The 17734-nt window shown below is 34.9% G+C and overlaps 1 protein-coding gene across 4 annotated transcripts in view; it reads left to right on the top strand.

The window, feature by feature from the left end:
- LOC110024637 (uncharacterized membrane protein At1g06890-like) overlaps window positions 1-17734 on the top strand; it is an 18212-nt gene continuing 478 nt past the window's right edge. The window contains exons 1-9 of one of the 4 annotated variants that reach the window (XR_002294025.1): window positions 128-142; window positions 521-648; window positions 774-925; window positions 1011-1219; window positions 1302-1395; window positions 1488-1654; window positions 1747-1917; window positions 2047-2422; window positions 6351-6368. Coding sequence is in view for 2 of the 4 variants with exons in the window: in XM_020724712.1 (XP_020580371.1) it covers window positions 546-648; window positions 774-925; window positions 1011-1219; window positions 1302-1395; window positions 1488-1654; window positions 1747-1917; window positions 2047-2332 (1182 nt within the window). In the remaining 2 variants the exon portion in view is untranslated. Of the gene's footprint in view, window positions 143-520; window positions 649-773; window positions 926-1010; window positions 1220-1301; window positions 1396-1487; window positions 1655-1746; window positions 1918-2046; window positions 2615-6350; window positions 6369-17734 lie in introns of those variants that run through there. The other 3 variants (XR_002294024.1, XM_020724712.1, XM_020724713.1) reach the window with 3 other exon arrangements.

Here is a 17734-nt window from a genome sequence, read left to right as displayed (position 1 = left end):
ACTTCTCACCAGTCACTGAAGACGCGCTCTCTTTCTCGGTTACTTCGAAGCATGATTTGCAGCAGGAAAGTGATGAACTTCTTCGTAAGAAAGGATGTCAGAAGATTTCTCAAGCGAAAGGATAGCGACGCCAGCGAGCGAGGTACTATATCTTTCTCCATTACATCTGGTTTTTGGAGGCTTTTGGATTTAGGTTGGATTTCACCATCTGATTCTTCAAGCCACATTTCATGTTTTTGTGGCTATCGGTTACGAAAGAATTCATGGTTTGAAAGGAATCGCTTGGTGGGTTTGTTTTGGTTGATTTTTAACCTAGATGAGGTTGTTTGGATTGCTTGAAGGGCAATTAAGTTTCTTTTCAACTGCCAGTAGAAAGATGGTCGGTCTCTGCTTTATATAGTTTGCAGGTCATGGTCAGCAGCGTCTTTGTAGAATGGGGAGTATGGAAGATTGGATATTATGATTAAATGTTTGATGTTGGGTTGTTGAAAATTGAAAAACAATTTGGGATTTTGTTTAGTGTTGTGAGACCCAAACAATTGGGCATGGATAATTCATTCAAGCGTTTTGGAATGTTGATTTGCCCGCTGCAAAATTTCAAATTTATTGCTTCGGTTATTCAGTTTCAAACACCGTCTCTTTTTAATGGTTTGGATCTTCTTCTTCCCATGCAATTCATTTATTTTTACTGATTTTTGATTTTATATTTTGTTGTAATTTTTTATATTTTGATTATAGGTACATTTATTTTGTTAATTTTTTAATGGAATTAGGCAAAAGGTTAGAAGATGTTAGAGCTTCTCTTTTCAACGATCTGCGAACATCTGAAGGTGCAAAGCGACTACAGCAACGAATTTGTGGCCCTACGGTTGCTTTAACGTTCAATTTTTGGGTTTCTGTTTGTATCATTCTGATGAACAAGCTGGTATTTACTTGACGTATTCCCTTGTTGCATCTTGATTCTTATTAATGGATTCCTGAAACACTAAACTACTCTAACAATTCTTCAGGTGCTTGGAAAAGTTGGTTTCAATTTTCCAATCTTGCTTACCTTCATCCACTACAGTCTGAGCTGGTTTTTAATGGCCATTTTGAATGCATTCTCTTTCCTTCCAGCCTCTCCTCCCGCAAAATCTTCCAGATTCTTTAGTCTGTTTACCCTTGGCATGGTCATGTCTTTCTCTACTGGTCTCGCAAATGTCAGCTTGAAGTACAACAGGTATTTATTTCAAAAGAAATTTTGCATCTTCCACTCACATTACCTTTTTAAAATGTTGAAGATGCTTTGCTTTATGCCCCAGTGTGGGTTTCTATCAGATGACGAAGATTGCTGTGACGCCAACTATTGTTCTAGCAGAGTTTGTGCTCTTTGCAAAGACTGTTTCTTTTCAGAAGGTAAAATTCCTCACTTGGTGACATGAGGTTTTCTATATAAACTCGAGCAATCTAGTTATCAAGAATCCATCTTTTTTCTTTGTATAATGCAGGCCTTGACACTGACTATAGTATCAATTGGAGTTGCTGTTGCAACAGTTACAGACCTGGAGTTCCACTTATTTGGATCATTAGTTGCTCTGGCATGGATAATTCCGAGTGCTGTCAACAAAATCCTTTGGTCCAATCTTCAGCAGCGTGAAAACTGGACAGCTTTAGCGTATGTTATTCAAACTACGGTTTCTTCCTTTTGGAATGGTTGATGTATGATATTTAGGACCTCCATTAATTAGTTTTTGATTTGATAAGCAGCTTAATGTGGAAGACAACCCCGATGACTCTTTTCTTTCTGGTGGTTTTAATGCCCTGGCTCGACCCTCCTGGCGCCCTTTCCTTCCATTGGAACTTCTCCAACACATTGGTCATATTCCTCTCAGCTATTCTTGGTTTTTTGTTACAGTGGTCTGGTGCATTGGCTCTGGGGTGAGGCTTCTTTATCTTCTTATCGTTTCCATGGGAAGATCATTTTGCAATTTGCTTTAGAAACCTTGTGGAATCTCCTGAACTGCTTTGTGTTTTGCAAACTGTATCTTTATTGTACTCGTATTTCAGGGCAACGTCTGCAGTCTCCCATGTTGTTCTTGGGCAGTTCAAGACTTGTGTTATCCTGCTTGGTGGTTTTCTTCTCTTCAATTCTAATCCAGGGATTTTAAGCATCTGTGGAGCAATTATTGCTCTTGGAGGTATGTCGTTGTACACTTACTTAAACATGCTGGCCTCTCATCAACAAGCAGCGAAGCCGACAAACCGACAATCATCATTTCCTTTAGTGAAAGCTAAGCATAATAAGGAAATTGGTGATGCTCATGATGGTGATCCGGGAACAGTGCCTGTCTAAGGATATTAGCGTTGGTTATTGAAGTATTTACAACTTTTTAGATACATATAAATCCAAGATGATTGTTTCTTGGAATCAGAAAGAAAAAGGGTGAGGGTCCAACTATAGTTTTTCTTTTGTATCAAACATTTAATTCCATCCTTTTTTCCATGTTGCAGTTTCTGAAATTGCAGAAATAGTAGAAGCTACACCTTTGTGGCCCAAATTGTATTTAAGTGTGTATTGAACAGTTCTTTTATCTTCATTGAGGATACAAATGCGTCTCTTTAGAAAGTTTTTTTTTTCACTGTACAATTGATGTAAATAAATATATGCAATATTGCCTGTTAGCTTCCATCAAACCTACATTGTTGAACCTTGTTATCCTTACATTAAGTTTGTTTTTTATCCTTTTAATTGTAAAACAATAACAAGAGAGGGTACTCTGCATTTATCTTTTAGCGGAATCATTTTTTTTTAATTGGATTGGAATTTATTTTGTTGTATTAATTTTTTTTTTTTATGGAGTGGGAACAAAAGTTTTTATATTATGTTCTTTGTATGGCTTTACCATCCTTTATTTATGTATGGCTCTCTCTTTATTAAAATGAAGAAACTAGAGGGGCATTTATCATGCATTTCATTAGCTCAAGACTATTATAGCAGCTGAAAAACATTGATTTTTAAGGGAATGATTCTGTCCAGAGGCGTGAAAATAATAGTTTCTAAATATCTCATTAAAAGCAAGAGTTTGCAATAATTTTATAAATGTCTACACGATTCTAAAAGAATTCCCAATATGGACACCCATCTATGACAAAATTGCGCTTATAATGTGCCTACAATGAAAATACTTGAGCTTGCTGTCAATTTCCCTGCTTTTGATCAGAATATTGAGTGTTATTATTTCCACTTTACAATGATTGTTGTAGGGTTTCCTTGTATTAATTTGTCTTCATGTCAAATATGATTAAATTTATGCATCCCATACCCTCATCTTGCTTAACATTGCTCTTTATAGGACTCATACTGAGCTACTGCTATAATTGCTTCCTTGAGTTGATGCATGTTTGTCTTTGATTCGACATTTCAACATCCCGTCTATTTTGTTATAGTTTTTTTCTAAGTTCACATATTTCTTATGTATGCATTATTCCTTATCTGTTGTCACAGTCAAGTGGCACAATCTTTATAAAGGTAGCTTTAAAGAGAAAGAAATGATTGTGTGCATTGAGTGGATAGACATCATGTAATTGATTTATTTCTGTTGGTATCTATTTCTGTCTTTTGTTTTATGTTCAGCTTCTATACAAACCTTGCAAAATATTGTGGCAGTAATTGTAAAAAATTGATTTGAGTATTTCATTCCAACTTTTGTGCAGTTGTAAAATCCTAGGTGAGATTTAACGGGAATCATATAAATTCTAGGAAGAATAATTACAATGGTACATAAATCATTGAGTAGGAAGAATAATAACTATAGAATTATTACAATAGTGATGATGTGGCAGTATTAATCTCATGAAGCTTTGAGGTGGCATAAAGTTATTAAGGAAGATGTAAGATTGCTAGGCTGAATGAACTATTGATGTAGACATAATTTATGGAGATTAATTTTCTTGCTTTTCCTTTCAAGCAAATGAATGGATGTTGTTCATTTCAAGCTGGCATGTTACTTTTTAAATATTATTCTTATAATTTTATAGCGGGGACGCTCCAAGTTGCCCATTTGTGGTGAAAAATGGAGTGCAAATTAAGTCATAACCGCGCTTCTTTATAAATTGTTCATTCACTTTAATATATAGTTTTGGTCATATGTGTGAGATTATGTGCAATATTGATGATTGAAGTATTGTCATAATAGAGCCTCATATGATCTTTCCATTCAACTTTAAATCTTTCAGGATAGTTTTCAATTATAGCAATTCACATATTCCTAGTATTGTAGATTTGAATTTGGCTTTTATGCTAGATTTTATCATTACATTTTATTTTCTACTACAAGTTACAAGACTGCCTCTTAAGGAATACGTAATATTCTGAAGTTGATTTATTATCAACCTTGGATATTGCATCATATGCATTTGTATAGGCGTCAGGTTTTAGATTATTTCCCCTTCTGAATAAAATTTTTTATATGGGGCTCCTCTTAACATATTATAAAATCTGCTCTATTGTATAAGGTGCGATTTTTCAAGATTATGTATGAATTAAATTACCAAACCAACAAAATAGGCAATATTAATGTGATAAGTGGATAATTCTTCTTACAAATCTTTGATAGGAGTTTTTTTTCAATGACTGTTTTTTGTAGCATTTTTATGTTTATATGATTAAATGGGGTTCTTGAGGGCTTGCATTCAAGTTTATTTATTTCTTTCAGTGAGCTATGCATTTGTATTATAATATAATTATGACATTTCTAGTGTTTGAAACCTCAATATCATAGAAGTAACTTAACACTTACCTAATTCTTGAAAACTTTGGGGCAATTTTTCCTTAAAATCTAAATACATTTCAATTCACTATTTGTTACAATGACGTTATCGACATAAGTTAGTTCAAAGACACCCTTTGAGGATGTGTTTCACAAATAATACATGGTTGATTTAATTTTGTATTATATGTTGAGTCTTATTTACTTTATTGAACCTTTCAAATCATGTATTTGTAGATTGGTTCAATTCATATATTACATTTTTTAATTTATATGCCTTTTATTTTGTGTTTAAGCCAAATGTTAATAGGCCTTCTTTAGATCACCATGTAAGAAGGCATGTTTCACTTCAGTTATTGTATTTTTAAACCATTAATCCATTATTAACTATTAATAATAAAAAAATTTCAAACGTATTCATTTTTGCAATAGGTACGAGAGTCTTAAGATAATTAATCCCATATGCTTAAGTCTAACCTATTACTGCTAGTCTAGTATTTTATCTTTTTAATAAACTATCAAATTTGTACTTCACAATAAGGACCTCTCCTATGTCTTATTGATTTTTTTGGTAGTTTCATCATTTCCTTTCCATTTAAGACAACTTTCCTCCAATATTATCTTGGAATGTTTTTTTTTTTTAAATGAGAGCTCTCGTATGGTAGGTGGTTGTTCTTTTTTTCAAATGCGTAATACATTAAATGGTTCATGTGTAATACAATATTATCTTGGATTGTTTTTTCTTTTAATGAGAACTCTTGTAATGGTAGGTGGTTTTTCTTTTGTACAAATGTGTAAGCTCTTGTAATGGTTGTCGGCCGTTTTATCGTTCAGCTTGACTTTCGTATACACTAAATGACTCCTGTATTTTACTTGAAAACATTAGGAGTGAGAATGGTTTGAAAGTTTAGACAATGTTGGGTTATATTTTTATTAATTTCAATATCAATTTAATTTTTGATCATGCTAAAAAAGATGAGAATTATTATATTATTTTTTTTTTGTTTTTATTAAAAGATTTATGACACATATGTGTAGTCAATATTAAAAGCAAAAACTGTCGAGTCTCGGGTATATTAGTTGTACGGCCTCTAGTTATCATTATGAGTGAGAAAAATAGACTTTTTGTTTTTGTGTTATTGAAAAGCTAGTGTGCTTATATTTTTTGAACTCGAAAATATCATATGAAAATTTTCTAATTTTAATATTTTATTAACTAAATATTTTGAGAATAACAAAATAAGGATGCTTAGTACTTAAGTGTTAAGGCATACCTTTTCTTTATTTTAATTAAAGATTTCAACAAGGAAGTATAATACAATTCGTTATTTTAAGCTTCTTTAGTAATCGAATTACTCTAAGTGATAGAGACCATCTCTTTTCCCATCAAATCTTTTCATCCTCTTCCTATTCTCAGAATGTGCAATGTGAAAGGTAAAATACAATTATGCATTTTGAATTTATTAATATTTTTTTGAATATATAATAAGCTGGTGAATAATTTAATACATGAAGGACATTTTAAATTGTTAGGGATTTTTTGATAATTCTGTCTCTTTGGCTAATAATGATTATCATTTATTTTTCTTGTGTTTATGATAGGGATCATATGAAATATGAAATAAATTTGTGTGGGCTATATGGTCTATAACTACTTAGGATCTGTTTGCGGCAGCTGCAACTGATTGAAGAAACAACTGTGAAGCTGCTGAAAAAGAAACTGCTGTTTAAAAAGCTAAGGTGGCTATTAAAAATTTTATTTATTTATTTACTTATTTTTAAGAAGTCAGACCGCAACTTTTTAGCAACCATCACATGTAGCCAGATCTTATGAGAAAACACAACTTTCAGCTACAGTTTTTGAGAATGCAGACAAAATGTAAGTTTGTCAAACAAAAAAAATTGCGGTGCGGCACCACAATGCCATCGCACCGCCGCCCGAAACACATCCTCAATCAATAATCCTGGTGCTGTTAGCGGGCATCTCTATTACTCTAAAAGCAAGAAAAGAGGAAGTAAAACTCGAGATTTGAGAATGCAAAAGTGATTTCCATAAAAATAATCTTTAGTAATACCAATGAATTCTTTAACTTTTGTATATTTAATATATAGAATTCAGTCAGTGATTCTTTGGTGTTTCATTGTCTCACATGTCATATATCACTCCTTTATTTTTTTGCTTGTCCTTCTAATGTTAATTAAGTTTTTCCTAGTGAAAATTCACGAAGCTTTCAATATTTTTCTTTTATATCCCAAGTTTTTTTCTTACAACATATGCACCATAGGAAATCTTTGCTGACTGTTTTTATTGAGTGTAATTGCATGTGCTCTGTAGAAGAAAGAGTTTTTAATCTAGTTGTTTGTATATCCTTTGTCATTAGTACTTAACTTTAATGGGATTATTGGCAATCATAACTCTCCTCTGTATGATGACAATGATTTTTATAAAGGGAATTTTTTTCTTAATAATTTTGAGACTTTACAACTTTATGGCTTCAAACTCAATATTTAATCCATCAAGAAACTCATCAATTTGTTCCTTTTCAAATAATGTTTTAAGGAGCGTTGCATCTTTATTAGATTCCATTTGATACATTGACAATGAATCCAACCAACTATTGCCGAAGACCTTATAGTAGATTGGAGTATATTATGATGATTTGTCTTTCTTGCTTTCTGGCTGAACTTCTGATTTAATTTCTTGAGTTGCATCACGGACTTTAGAATAAATTTACTTTACCGTATCCTTTTCTTTTTGGTTGAATCGAGAAACATGCCTGTGTTAGTTATTTCATAAATAAGATATCACAGTAAGAGTACTGTTCATCCTAGGTTTTAAATATTGGATCATCTTATTGAGTTATGTTACCTAGTAAATGACTCAATTTTTCTCTTCCTTTAAAGAAGGTGCGAGTCAATTGTGGTTGGGTGAGATTCTTTCTTTCATTGAAATGATCAATTAGTATTTTGTATCTCTTGCATTGGTTTCGGGTTTCAATTTCGATTTCAAATGAACTTCAAATTAAGGGAACATGATTTTTTTGTGATTCTCAAGAAAGTAAATAATATGCAAAGGAAAAGAAGGATTGAGATATGACTGCAATAATTAATGCAAGAAATAAGAAGATTAGGTGAAATGAAAAGAATTGAGCAATGGATGCTTACAAATTCTAAGCGATGCAGATATAATATTAGTGGTTTTCTGAAATGCTGATAAAATGCGTGGGGCTCTACCATGACAAAAAGTTGAATAAATTATTATAATATTTTATTCCAACATTTGTGTGATATATATATACAATTTTGGTTGAGTTTCTGATAGGAAACATACGATTTAGGAAAAAATAATTACAGCAGGTCACAAATTGATGATTAGACATAGAATAGTTTTAGAAGTAATATAATAGTTCACAAATCAATGAGGTAGGAGCTCTTGTCTTACAGATCATTGAGTCAGCTTGCGGTGTAAATAAGAAAAGTGGAGGGAGATAGATTGTTTCAAATAATGCATTTTGGACGCATTTTTTTTTTCTTTTGCAATTTTGTACTATTGTTTTTGTTTAATTATTGAATGATTGTGTGATATTTGATTAACTTAGCTTGGTCTGTATCCTCTATATTATTAATTCTTGAAACTGATAAGTGATTGTATGGATTACGATGGATCCTCGTAGAAGCAATACATTCTAGTGAACGAACATCCATATTTACAAAAAATTAAGCTAATAGGTGAGGTTCATTACTAGTATCTTGGACCCAACTCTTATATTACTTCGATTTGGGATTATTCTCAATTCTTATGTGGATTTTAATAAACTCTTATAGTACTTCGCGTTGACCATGAATCCTAAAATTTTAGTTCTCAAAACCATTGAATGCCATGCACCACCCTCACTCAGCCTTATAGAGTCTTACGGGGCTTAATTGTTCTTGAACCCCACTCAACTATGATATTGTTGACCTCATTTTTGGTGAGGTCTCCTTCTTCTTAAGAGCCTAGGGTCTAGACTTAGGACTTCCTGTTGGAATCTCTTAGAGGACTAGTCAAGGACCCGCACCAACTAGAAATTCGAGCCACTTCTTGACTCCTTACAGTTTCATATGGATGGTTCTAAATCCTCAACATTGGGTTGAGCGAATTAAAACCAACACAACGAAACTCAAGTCGAGTATCCATAGGATCTAAAGCCTTAGGAAACCCATCGTGACTTCCGTGTACTCTCACGATGCACAAATATCACAATTCGCGCGCTCATTGCACATAAATATCAAAATTCACGTTATCTGCACCTGTAGAAAGCTTCACGATTGATCAAGCTTGGATCAATTGCTGGAATAATCGATCACGGAATGAAATTTTAAGGAAATTTGAATTTGGTGCGTTTTCGACCCAATCATTGCCAAGGCTTTTCGGATGACCCCGGACGACAAAATTGACTGCTCCAGCCTGTCCAAAGCGTCGATTTTAGCTAGAAAGGACATACACATCACTATAATTCCCGACACGCATCAATGACACGAAAATCGGGGTATTTTGTATATATATATATATAAGGGTTGTAATATAAAACGCTAATCCTATTTAACCTAAATAAGCGCACACCACGACTTAAGTCTCGCAGTCTGGTCGCTTGCCCTGTCGTTCCCTCCACGCCACGACGAGGTGACTCCCTATTCGCTCTGCCCAAAGCTTCTTCTCCCTTTGCGTCTGAAGCGTTCGTTCCCTTTGACCCTCACGACTGTATGTCGATTCACTTCGTAACTCCCCTTTGCGGTATATTTGCGGTTACTCGAGCCTCTTGCGCTCGTTTCCTTTAGTTAGCTAGGTCCTGCAATGCCCCGTCATCCATCGATGATACGACTACGCTCTCTCTTTTTCTTCTTCGGGTATAAAACACCATGGGGGGCGGTCAGGTTACGAAAATTTTGAGTCTAGGGAGGTTCTGCCGAAATCTCTACTCAGCTAGGACTTCGTGCTCGAGGGCTTGGTGTTTGGGAGTTTTGTGGCTTCCTTTTTGTTTCCTTCAAAAGCTCGAGCAAGGTAATTTTTCTCCTTTCTGCTCTTCTTCTCTGCTCGACAGAGGCTGAACAAGCTCGAGGGGATAAAAATCTTGAGCATTTTTTTTTTACTTAAAAAAAGAAGAAGAATATATATATATATATATGTATATATATATATATGTATGTATAAGCTATCAGTTGCTATGGATGTTTAGGCCTTTAGCATTTATGGTAAGTCTGATTTAATTACTTCATGCTGTTTGCTTAGCTGAGGGTGTTAGGCTTATAAGTGTCAATGATTCAAGTATTATGCATGTAAAGACTTATTTCTTTTGTTCTTATTACACCTGTACGTTTATGCCATCCAGCTTCTTCAAAAATGTGAAATTCAGAGGCTGTTTCAACCTTATAAACTTGTTGCTTTCTTTGTCGGTTTGTTACCTGCTATCTTTACCCGCAAGCTGCATTACCTGGGCCTGCTTGATGGCTCTTGGGCTACATGTGTGCAATGTTTTTTTTTTGTTGATTCATTTGGCTGTGGGATTTTGGAGCTGGTTTGGTGAATTTCTTGGCTTTGGTTTTATGAAAGGTTTGGTGTGTTTCTGAAATCAATTATTCATCGGTCATGAGGCAGTTTTGGTGCTCCATTTGTGGGAATGATCTAAAGGCTTTCGAGCTTTGTTTTGTTTTCTTCTCTGTTGCCCCTCTATTCGAGCCATATGCATATGTTTGCTCATTGCTTTGGGGCTTAGTAGAATTGTGATGATGATTGGTTCTTTTGGTTGGTTTGGATACGTTATGTTACCGTTGCCCCACTTGAACTACATATGGTTGGTTCTTTGTTTTCAGGGGTGGGTTTTGCAGGTTTGTTCTTGCTGTCCCTGCTCGAACAGTCCCCTACTTGGCAAAATTGCTGCTGTTTTCTTGTTGGATTTGGATTGTGTTTCCTACTGGCTCTATTCGAGACCATTGTTAGTGCTCCCCTCTGTTGCTTTGGGTGGTGCTCTTGCTGCCCTCACCCGAAACCTGTTGGATGGGTTCTCTTGTGTTGATTTTGGGTGGTGCTCTTGCTGCCCTTACTCAAAACCTGTTGGATGGGTTCTTTTGTGTTGATTTTGGGTGGTGTTCTTACTACCCTTACTCGAAACTGTTGGTGGAACATCTTTGTGTTTGTTTTGGGTGGTACCCTTGCTGCCCTTTATCCGAAAACTGCTGGTTGGTGCTCCCCAGTGTCGATTTGGATTGTTTTCCCCTTTTGAATCAATTCAATATCTTTATTGTAGCCTCCTTGTGTTGATTTTGTTGGTGCTTTTGCTGCTCCTACTTGAAATCAACAGTGTGGGTTCTCTTGTGTTGGTTTTGGTGATGCTGTTGCTGCCCCTACCCGAGAGCTCTATTTGAGACTGCTGGTGCTTTCCCGTGTTAGTTTGGATTGCTTTCCCCTGTTGGATCTATTCAAAATCATTATTGTGGCCGCCCTATATTGGTGTGGGTTGTTGCTTTGCCGCTCCTACCTGATTCAGTAGTTTGGGTTCCCTTGCTGCCCCTACCCGAGATCAGCTATGTGGGCTCTATTGTGTCGGTTTTGGTGGTGCTTTTGCTACTCCTACCTGAAATCTGTAGTTTGGATTCCCTGTGTTGGCGTGGGTTGTTTCCTTGCCGCTCCTACCCGAGATCAGCTATGTGGGTTCTGTTGTGTCAGTTTTGGTGGTGCTTTTGCTGCTGCTACCTGAAATATGTAGTTCGGGTCCCCTGTGTTGGTGTGGGTTGTTGCCTTGCTGCCCATGCCCGAAATCAGTCAGCTGGGTTCTTTTATGTTGAGTTTGGTGGTCCTCTTAGTTTATTCCTAATTTGCTAACCTTAGGGTGGGTTTAAATGCTTTAATTCTCGTGGTTTTGGGAATTCGAGTATCTTCTTCGAGAGCCGATTTGCTTGATGTTTGGAAAAAGTTTCAATGCCCAGTTTTTTGGGTTGAATTGACTGCAATGCAAGACCCTTTTTATATTTGTTGGGAGAGTTTAGTTGCAATTTGGGCCCCTTTTGAAGTGCGGCTTTTGAGCAGGTTTGGATTGAATTGGGAGCAACTTGAAATCTTTTAAAATGTGTCTTTTGGAGGTGTTTTGGGCTAGCAATTGTAGTCTTTCGATACATTTCTTTTGGATTTGTTACATCGACGGTTTGGAAAAGAGTTAACTATTGATGGGTGTGCTCATTTTGCTATTTATTTGAGGTGTTCTATTGAGTGAATATTTGAGGCTAACCCTCTTACCGTTTTGGTCTCTTCATTATACTAGTTTTAGAGGCGGGTTAGTCCCTTCCTTTTTTTATTTATTTCTTTTTGATTCTTTTTCCTTGCTTCTTGGTTCGGTTTTACGTGCTTATGTCTTCACATAAGCGCGCATATATAGCTGTGGCTATATATGAACCATCGAACAATGACTTAAGTTGAACGGTTTTCTTTTGGGGTTTAAGGCCGTGATGACAAAGACATCCGGTGGTATAACAGAATAATATCGCATCCTACGACATCGGAACTCGTCCCAGGGATCCGGTGAAAATGTAGGATGACAATATTATTCACCGACACTAGACTAGTGATGACCCTTGTCTTCTTAGGTTGCTGGCCGTCCTAGCCCAACAGTGTGATCGACTTGTGGACAATTAAATTTTTACAAAACTAATAAAAACAAATTTGATAAGAACAGATATATTTTTTTCAAAACAAATATATATATATTTTTTTGCTACAAACAAAATTGATACAACTCACTTTTGTATGTTTAAAATCTATATCTGATTATCCACTGTCAATTACTTGTACACACCAACACATCAACAACATCACTGCCATCGCCTCGACACACCAACATATGGCTCCTATACGTTTCAAGTAATCATTTATATTTTCAAGTCACTGCATGTGCAATCAACACCACCACATATATTTGGCCCACACCAAGAACATAATAAAGCAAAGAGAAAACCATAATCCAATATCAACCGAAAAGCACCCCTGTTTCCAAGTCATTGCACGTGCAATCAAAACCATCACATATTTTCGACAAATATCAAAAACTTAAAAGAGCAAACGAAAAATTGAAATCCAACATCAACCAAAAAACATCACCCATTTCCAAGTCATTGCACGTGGAATTTTCAAAAATTCTGAAATGCAACATCAACCAAAAATCATCTAAGGATAAGAGTGTAGAGAACCTGCAAAAATCTTGGGCACATAAACATTTGCAAAATTAAAAACCACAATATTTATTCTAAGGTAGAGATAATTGAAATAGAGGCGGGGCAAATGATCAAAAACCACTGCACGAAGAGGAACCACCACACAGGGTGGATCAAATGATCGAAACAGGGCCGAAGACTAGAGAGAGAAGAGGGAGCAAAGAACTCACCACAACAATTAATTCATAGAAGCGAGATAGAAAGAGGCAACACCGTATTCTTAAGAATCAAGAGAAAGAGAGAGGGGAGTTAGAGCAAGAATCGTGAGAGAGGCAGCCCCATGAGGATCGCGAGAGAATGAGACGTGAAGGCAAGACTCGTGAGAGAGAAAGAGGCAGCGGGATGATGCTAGGGTAGCCCCGTCGCAACATAATGAAGGAACGTGGGCTGCAGGGTCGAACCCACGGTCACGTTTTCTCCCAATTAATTCTGAGAAACAGCTGCGCTGAGGCAAATAATCTGCCCCAAATGGTCTCTAGATGTGCACTTAGCATTGAAAGGGAGTTGCAGTAATTCATCTTATGGCTTTTATGACTTGAAACATAAAATAACCTTGACCTAAATAGCACAACATTAATGTCTCATTAAGTTCCAATTACATCATGGCAAAATAGATTTTTATAACATGCAAAGCATATGACATAAGACTTATATTAGAATAAAGTTGCATAAATGCCAAGATTTTGATGATGATTTTTAGCCCTTATTGTTTTTCTGTTTGTCCAGAAAGAACTTTTCTCCAGAGGAGTGTTGTAGGCTAGAGGTAATATTTAGTTAATAAAAAGCCTTTAGACTAACAAGAACTTATTCTTCTAGATGTTCTTTTGAGATTCACTATAGGACTAAATTATCAAGGAGATTCCGAGCAAGCAAATCATTAACCCTTTTTACTCTCTATCGAAAAATGCCCATTGGGGACCTGTAGCTTAGAAAATTCTTGATAAGAGGTGCTTGTAGCTAGCTATAAGAGATTTGGAAAAGGGGTATTAGTCTCAACGAGCAACCCATCAAAGCACCATAAGTTCAGAATCATCAACAATGAGGTGCTTGTAGCTTTGAAGAGATTTGGAAAGAGGTGTTTGTCTCAACGAGCAACACGTCAAAGCACCATAAGTTCAGAATCATCAACAATCTCAACTAACACACATCTCTTATGTATTTACATGTCTCAAATCATGTGAATTTGAAAATGAATCGAGCATTGAAGTGATCATGTGAAGGCGGAAATTAGGAATAGTGTGATCGATTGGTTGGAGGAAAAGAATGATTATAGTATTTTTGTAGGCTTTGAAAAAGAAGAAAATGTTTTTACAATCGAGCAGGTAAATGATTAGGAGGAATATAAGGTCTTGGAGCATCATATCTTCTGTCGTTTGAATAAAATGAGAATTTCTTCATAATATTCATTTAAGATGATTGCAATCATAAGAGCACCTTTGAGAATAGGGGAGGTGGAGATTGATTTGCCTGATAATAATGAGGATTGGGATGGGGCCGAGCATAGTATTTTAGATGGATTAGGTCTTCTTTTTGAGAAGAGGAATGTTGGAACATGAAGGAGGTTTATTGTATGAATTAGGAAATGAAAGAAGTTTTTTGGTATTTTAATGTATGAAGGTGATTAAGGAGGGGACATTGGCAGTTGGGCAACAGGACGTTGGTGGGATGAATGTTTTTTTGGCTACTTGTGGAGCTATGGTGATGAGCAATGATAATTTTTATTAATTAATTTTGGTCAAAATTTAATCAAATGGCTACAAACAAGAGTCGAAGAAGGAAATGAATCAAAATTCAGTTGGCCAAAATTATTTTTGGGTTTTCTTTGGCCAATTTAAGGAAGTGGTTAACTATGACCAAGCCTTGCTTTGATTGATCTCGAGTTTTGTTGTTTATGGAGGCTTTGGAATGGTAATCAGGCGATGGCTTCTTCAAAAAATTATAAATGACTTGGATGTGAAGGAAGCAAGTTGTTCGAAATTTCGATAAACTTGGGTGAAAAAAAAAAAAACAAAATTATGAACAAAATTATGTGAAATATAAATTGTGAGATATAAATACAAAACAAGGAAACTTTGGATAACTAGTCGCCTTATCGAAACTAAGTAGAATTTGTTGAAACTTATTGTAGTTTATACATAATATTATGGAATATATAAATAATGAATGTTGGGCAATGCCACCATTCATCATCATTAAAAGAGAATATAATTTCTTTGTATATTTAAGAACTAGGCGGTACAAGTGACCACATTACGCTTATAGGACTTAAAACATAAAATAAACCTAGAATTAAACATGATAGTGTAAATGTTCATAAAGTCTCAATTATACATCATCTCAAATATAAACTTTTTAACATGAGGACAAAAAACACATAATATGTTTATAGTTCGCTGCTTTAGTTAGTCATACTTCTAAAAGCTAGAAATTTAGGTGTGGAGGCCTTCAAAAAATTATATTCGTCAACTTATTTGTTCTTGTAGTTTTGCATTAGAAATTTACCTCCCTTTGCGCTGCTTAGCTGATTTCTCTATTTCTTAGGATTCACTTGTTCCTGGTTGTATGACTAACAACCTTGTCAGTTTTATTTCTCGACATAGAGCTTTGAATGCCGTGCAGGTTTGATGAATTGATTATTTAAATAGTCAATTGGGTCATCGAAAGTGGCATACTATCCTCGAAAGATAGAAGTACGGCTTCACGATGGGTTCGATTATTTAAATTAAGAAATGTTGGACATTTGCACTGATCTACGATTAAGCCGAAATATCTTTCCCCTATTAAATCTGAGAACTTCAACTTTCTGTTAGAGAAAACTTTTATAGTTAATTACATTTTAAACAAACAAAGTTACTTAAAAAAATTTTCGATTAAGGTTGTGGTTTTGTCCTCATGAAATTTTTGAGTTTAGGTTTTCACGATTGAACATTGGAATTCCAAGTTGAAAATGCTCAAAAGTGGAACCGTTATTATTGGAACTCAATAGAAGAAAAAAGTACATGTCAAAGATACTGAGCAGACCAGTGGCACCTCTATAATCCTATTATTTGACTTTGATGCTTTTGAAGAAAATTTAATATTTTATCTTGATGTCTTATTAGAATGTTAGGATTTATATTACACGACATACGATCATGCAATACCCGAAAGGTAAGGATGTACGTTATTACTAGATGAACAACCTCAGAATTTTAAGGTGAAGTTTACTGAAAGAAGTGAAACTTTGAAACCCTAATATAAAGAAAGAGAAGCACAAAATGCAACAACCCTGCCTTGTAAGAGCTGTCACCTAAATCACCTAATCACATTCAAAACTATGCATAACCAGTCTCAATGATGTAAGATAGGGTAGATTGTTGTTTTATTAGAAGTAATAAATCTTAAGATTTGATCATAGATGTATGATATGCATAATGTCCTAAGACTAATGCGATTATAGTTTTAAGATTTTGATTTTTAATTATTTTATATCTCACCACACTCAAATGCTTTATTATGTTAGTGTTGAATGTTCCGAAGCAGACTGTGTAGTAGATTTTGCAGGTCCTTGATGATGAATGCGTAGAAAGTTTGTTCAAAAGGTCAATCGGTATTCATAAACAGAACTCACTCTATAAAATAGTGGTTTTCATGAGTCAAATCACCCCTTTATGTGCAATGAGTGGGGGTCTGAAAGTCGAGTAGTAGGAGCAATATGTTATGCATATGCCTACAAATCATGTTTTCATTCACATTCCTAAATAAAAAGAGGTTCCTACTCAATTTCATTTATTGTCAATCGAGGTTGTTTTGGATGCATGTCATTTATATAGATGTGAATTATTACATGTCATTTATATAGATGTGAATGTAATAATTCGTGCAATTTTAGTTTTAGTTATGAGTTTTGTTTAGGAAGATTAAATTGAAGTTGTTTATTTGGTTAGGGTTAGAAAAATTAATACTTAAATGAGCCTACCAGCAATCTAAGCAAAAAGTACAAATGTAAATATTGACCTATAATGTGGGTAGACCTATCGAATAAATATAGATAGACTAACAACATGGGTGCCAATCCTAAACCTATGTTAGACTCGTCGACCGACATCATCTAAAGTACCGTTGATGGTTTAGTTGAGGTTCATCATTTGCTTTGTGTTTCGTCTTTATTTGGATAGTTTAGATGTTAATAGTTGACCGACCACAACACCTCCAAACTCTACAAAAGAAATGATGACTTGAAAGGTAGATCATATGTTATTACAACAACTTATTTTAATCATAGAAGTTTTGCAAAACAAAGCTAACACACCCTAATAAGATGTAAAATAAATATATCACAACGGTTTACCTTTTAGTAGTCCTGCAAAATTGAGTTAAGAATGTTTTATCACAATTTAATATAGAAGAAATAATGTATTTGTTTAGTAATTTGATTAATTAATGAGTTTATTTTATATTGTTTTATTTAGAACAACCCGGTTAAGATGCCCATGGCTTTACGTAGTCCCGGGGTGTCGGGATCTCTGATATGCTTAGCCCAAAGAGGTAGTCAAACCTCCTCCGACTAAAAGATTCTTGTCAATATCCATGAGTTGCATCATCCAAGATATTTTCGTAGACCCGGGTAACATGATTAAAGTTGCATTCGGTGATCTTTGTTCATTAAGGTTTCATTTAAGTTTTAGAATATTTTTTTTCGATTTTAGGGGGTTGAAAATTTTTGTTGCTTAACACTTCTTAGTTGATTAAATTGCTTTCATATG

This window comes from Phalaenopsis equestris, unplaced genomic scaffold (assembly GCF_001263595.1).
Source record: "Phalaenopsis equestris unplaced genomic scaffold, ASM126359v1 Scaffold000263, whole genome shotgun sequence".
Lineage (NCBI taxonomy): Eukaryota > Viridiplantae > Streptophyta > Magnoliopsida > Asparagales > Orchidaceae > Phalaenopsis > Phalaenopsis equestris.
Note: the sequence above shows the minus strand (reverse complement) of the source record. Positions and strands in the feature narration are given on the sequence as shown.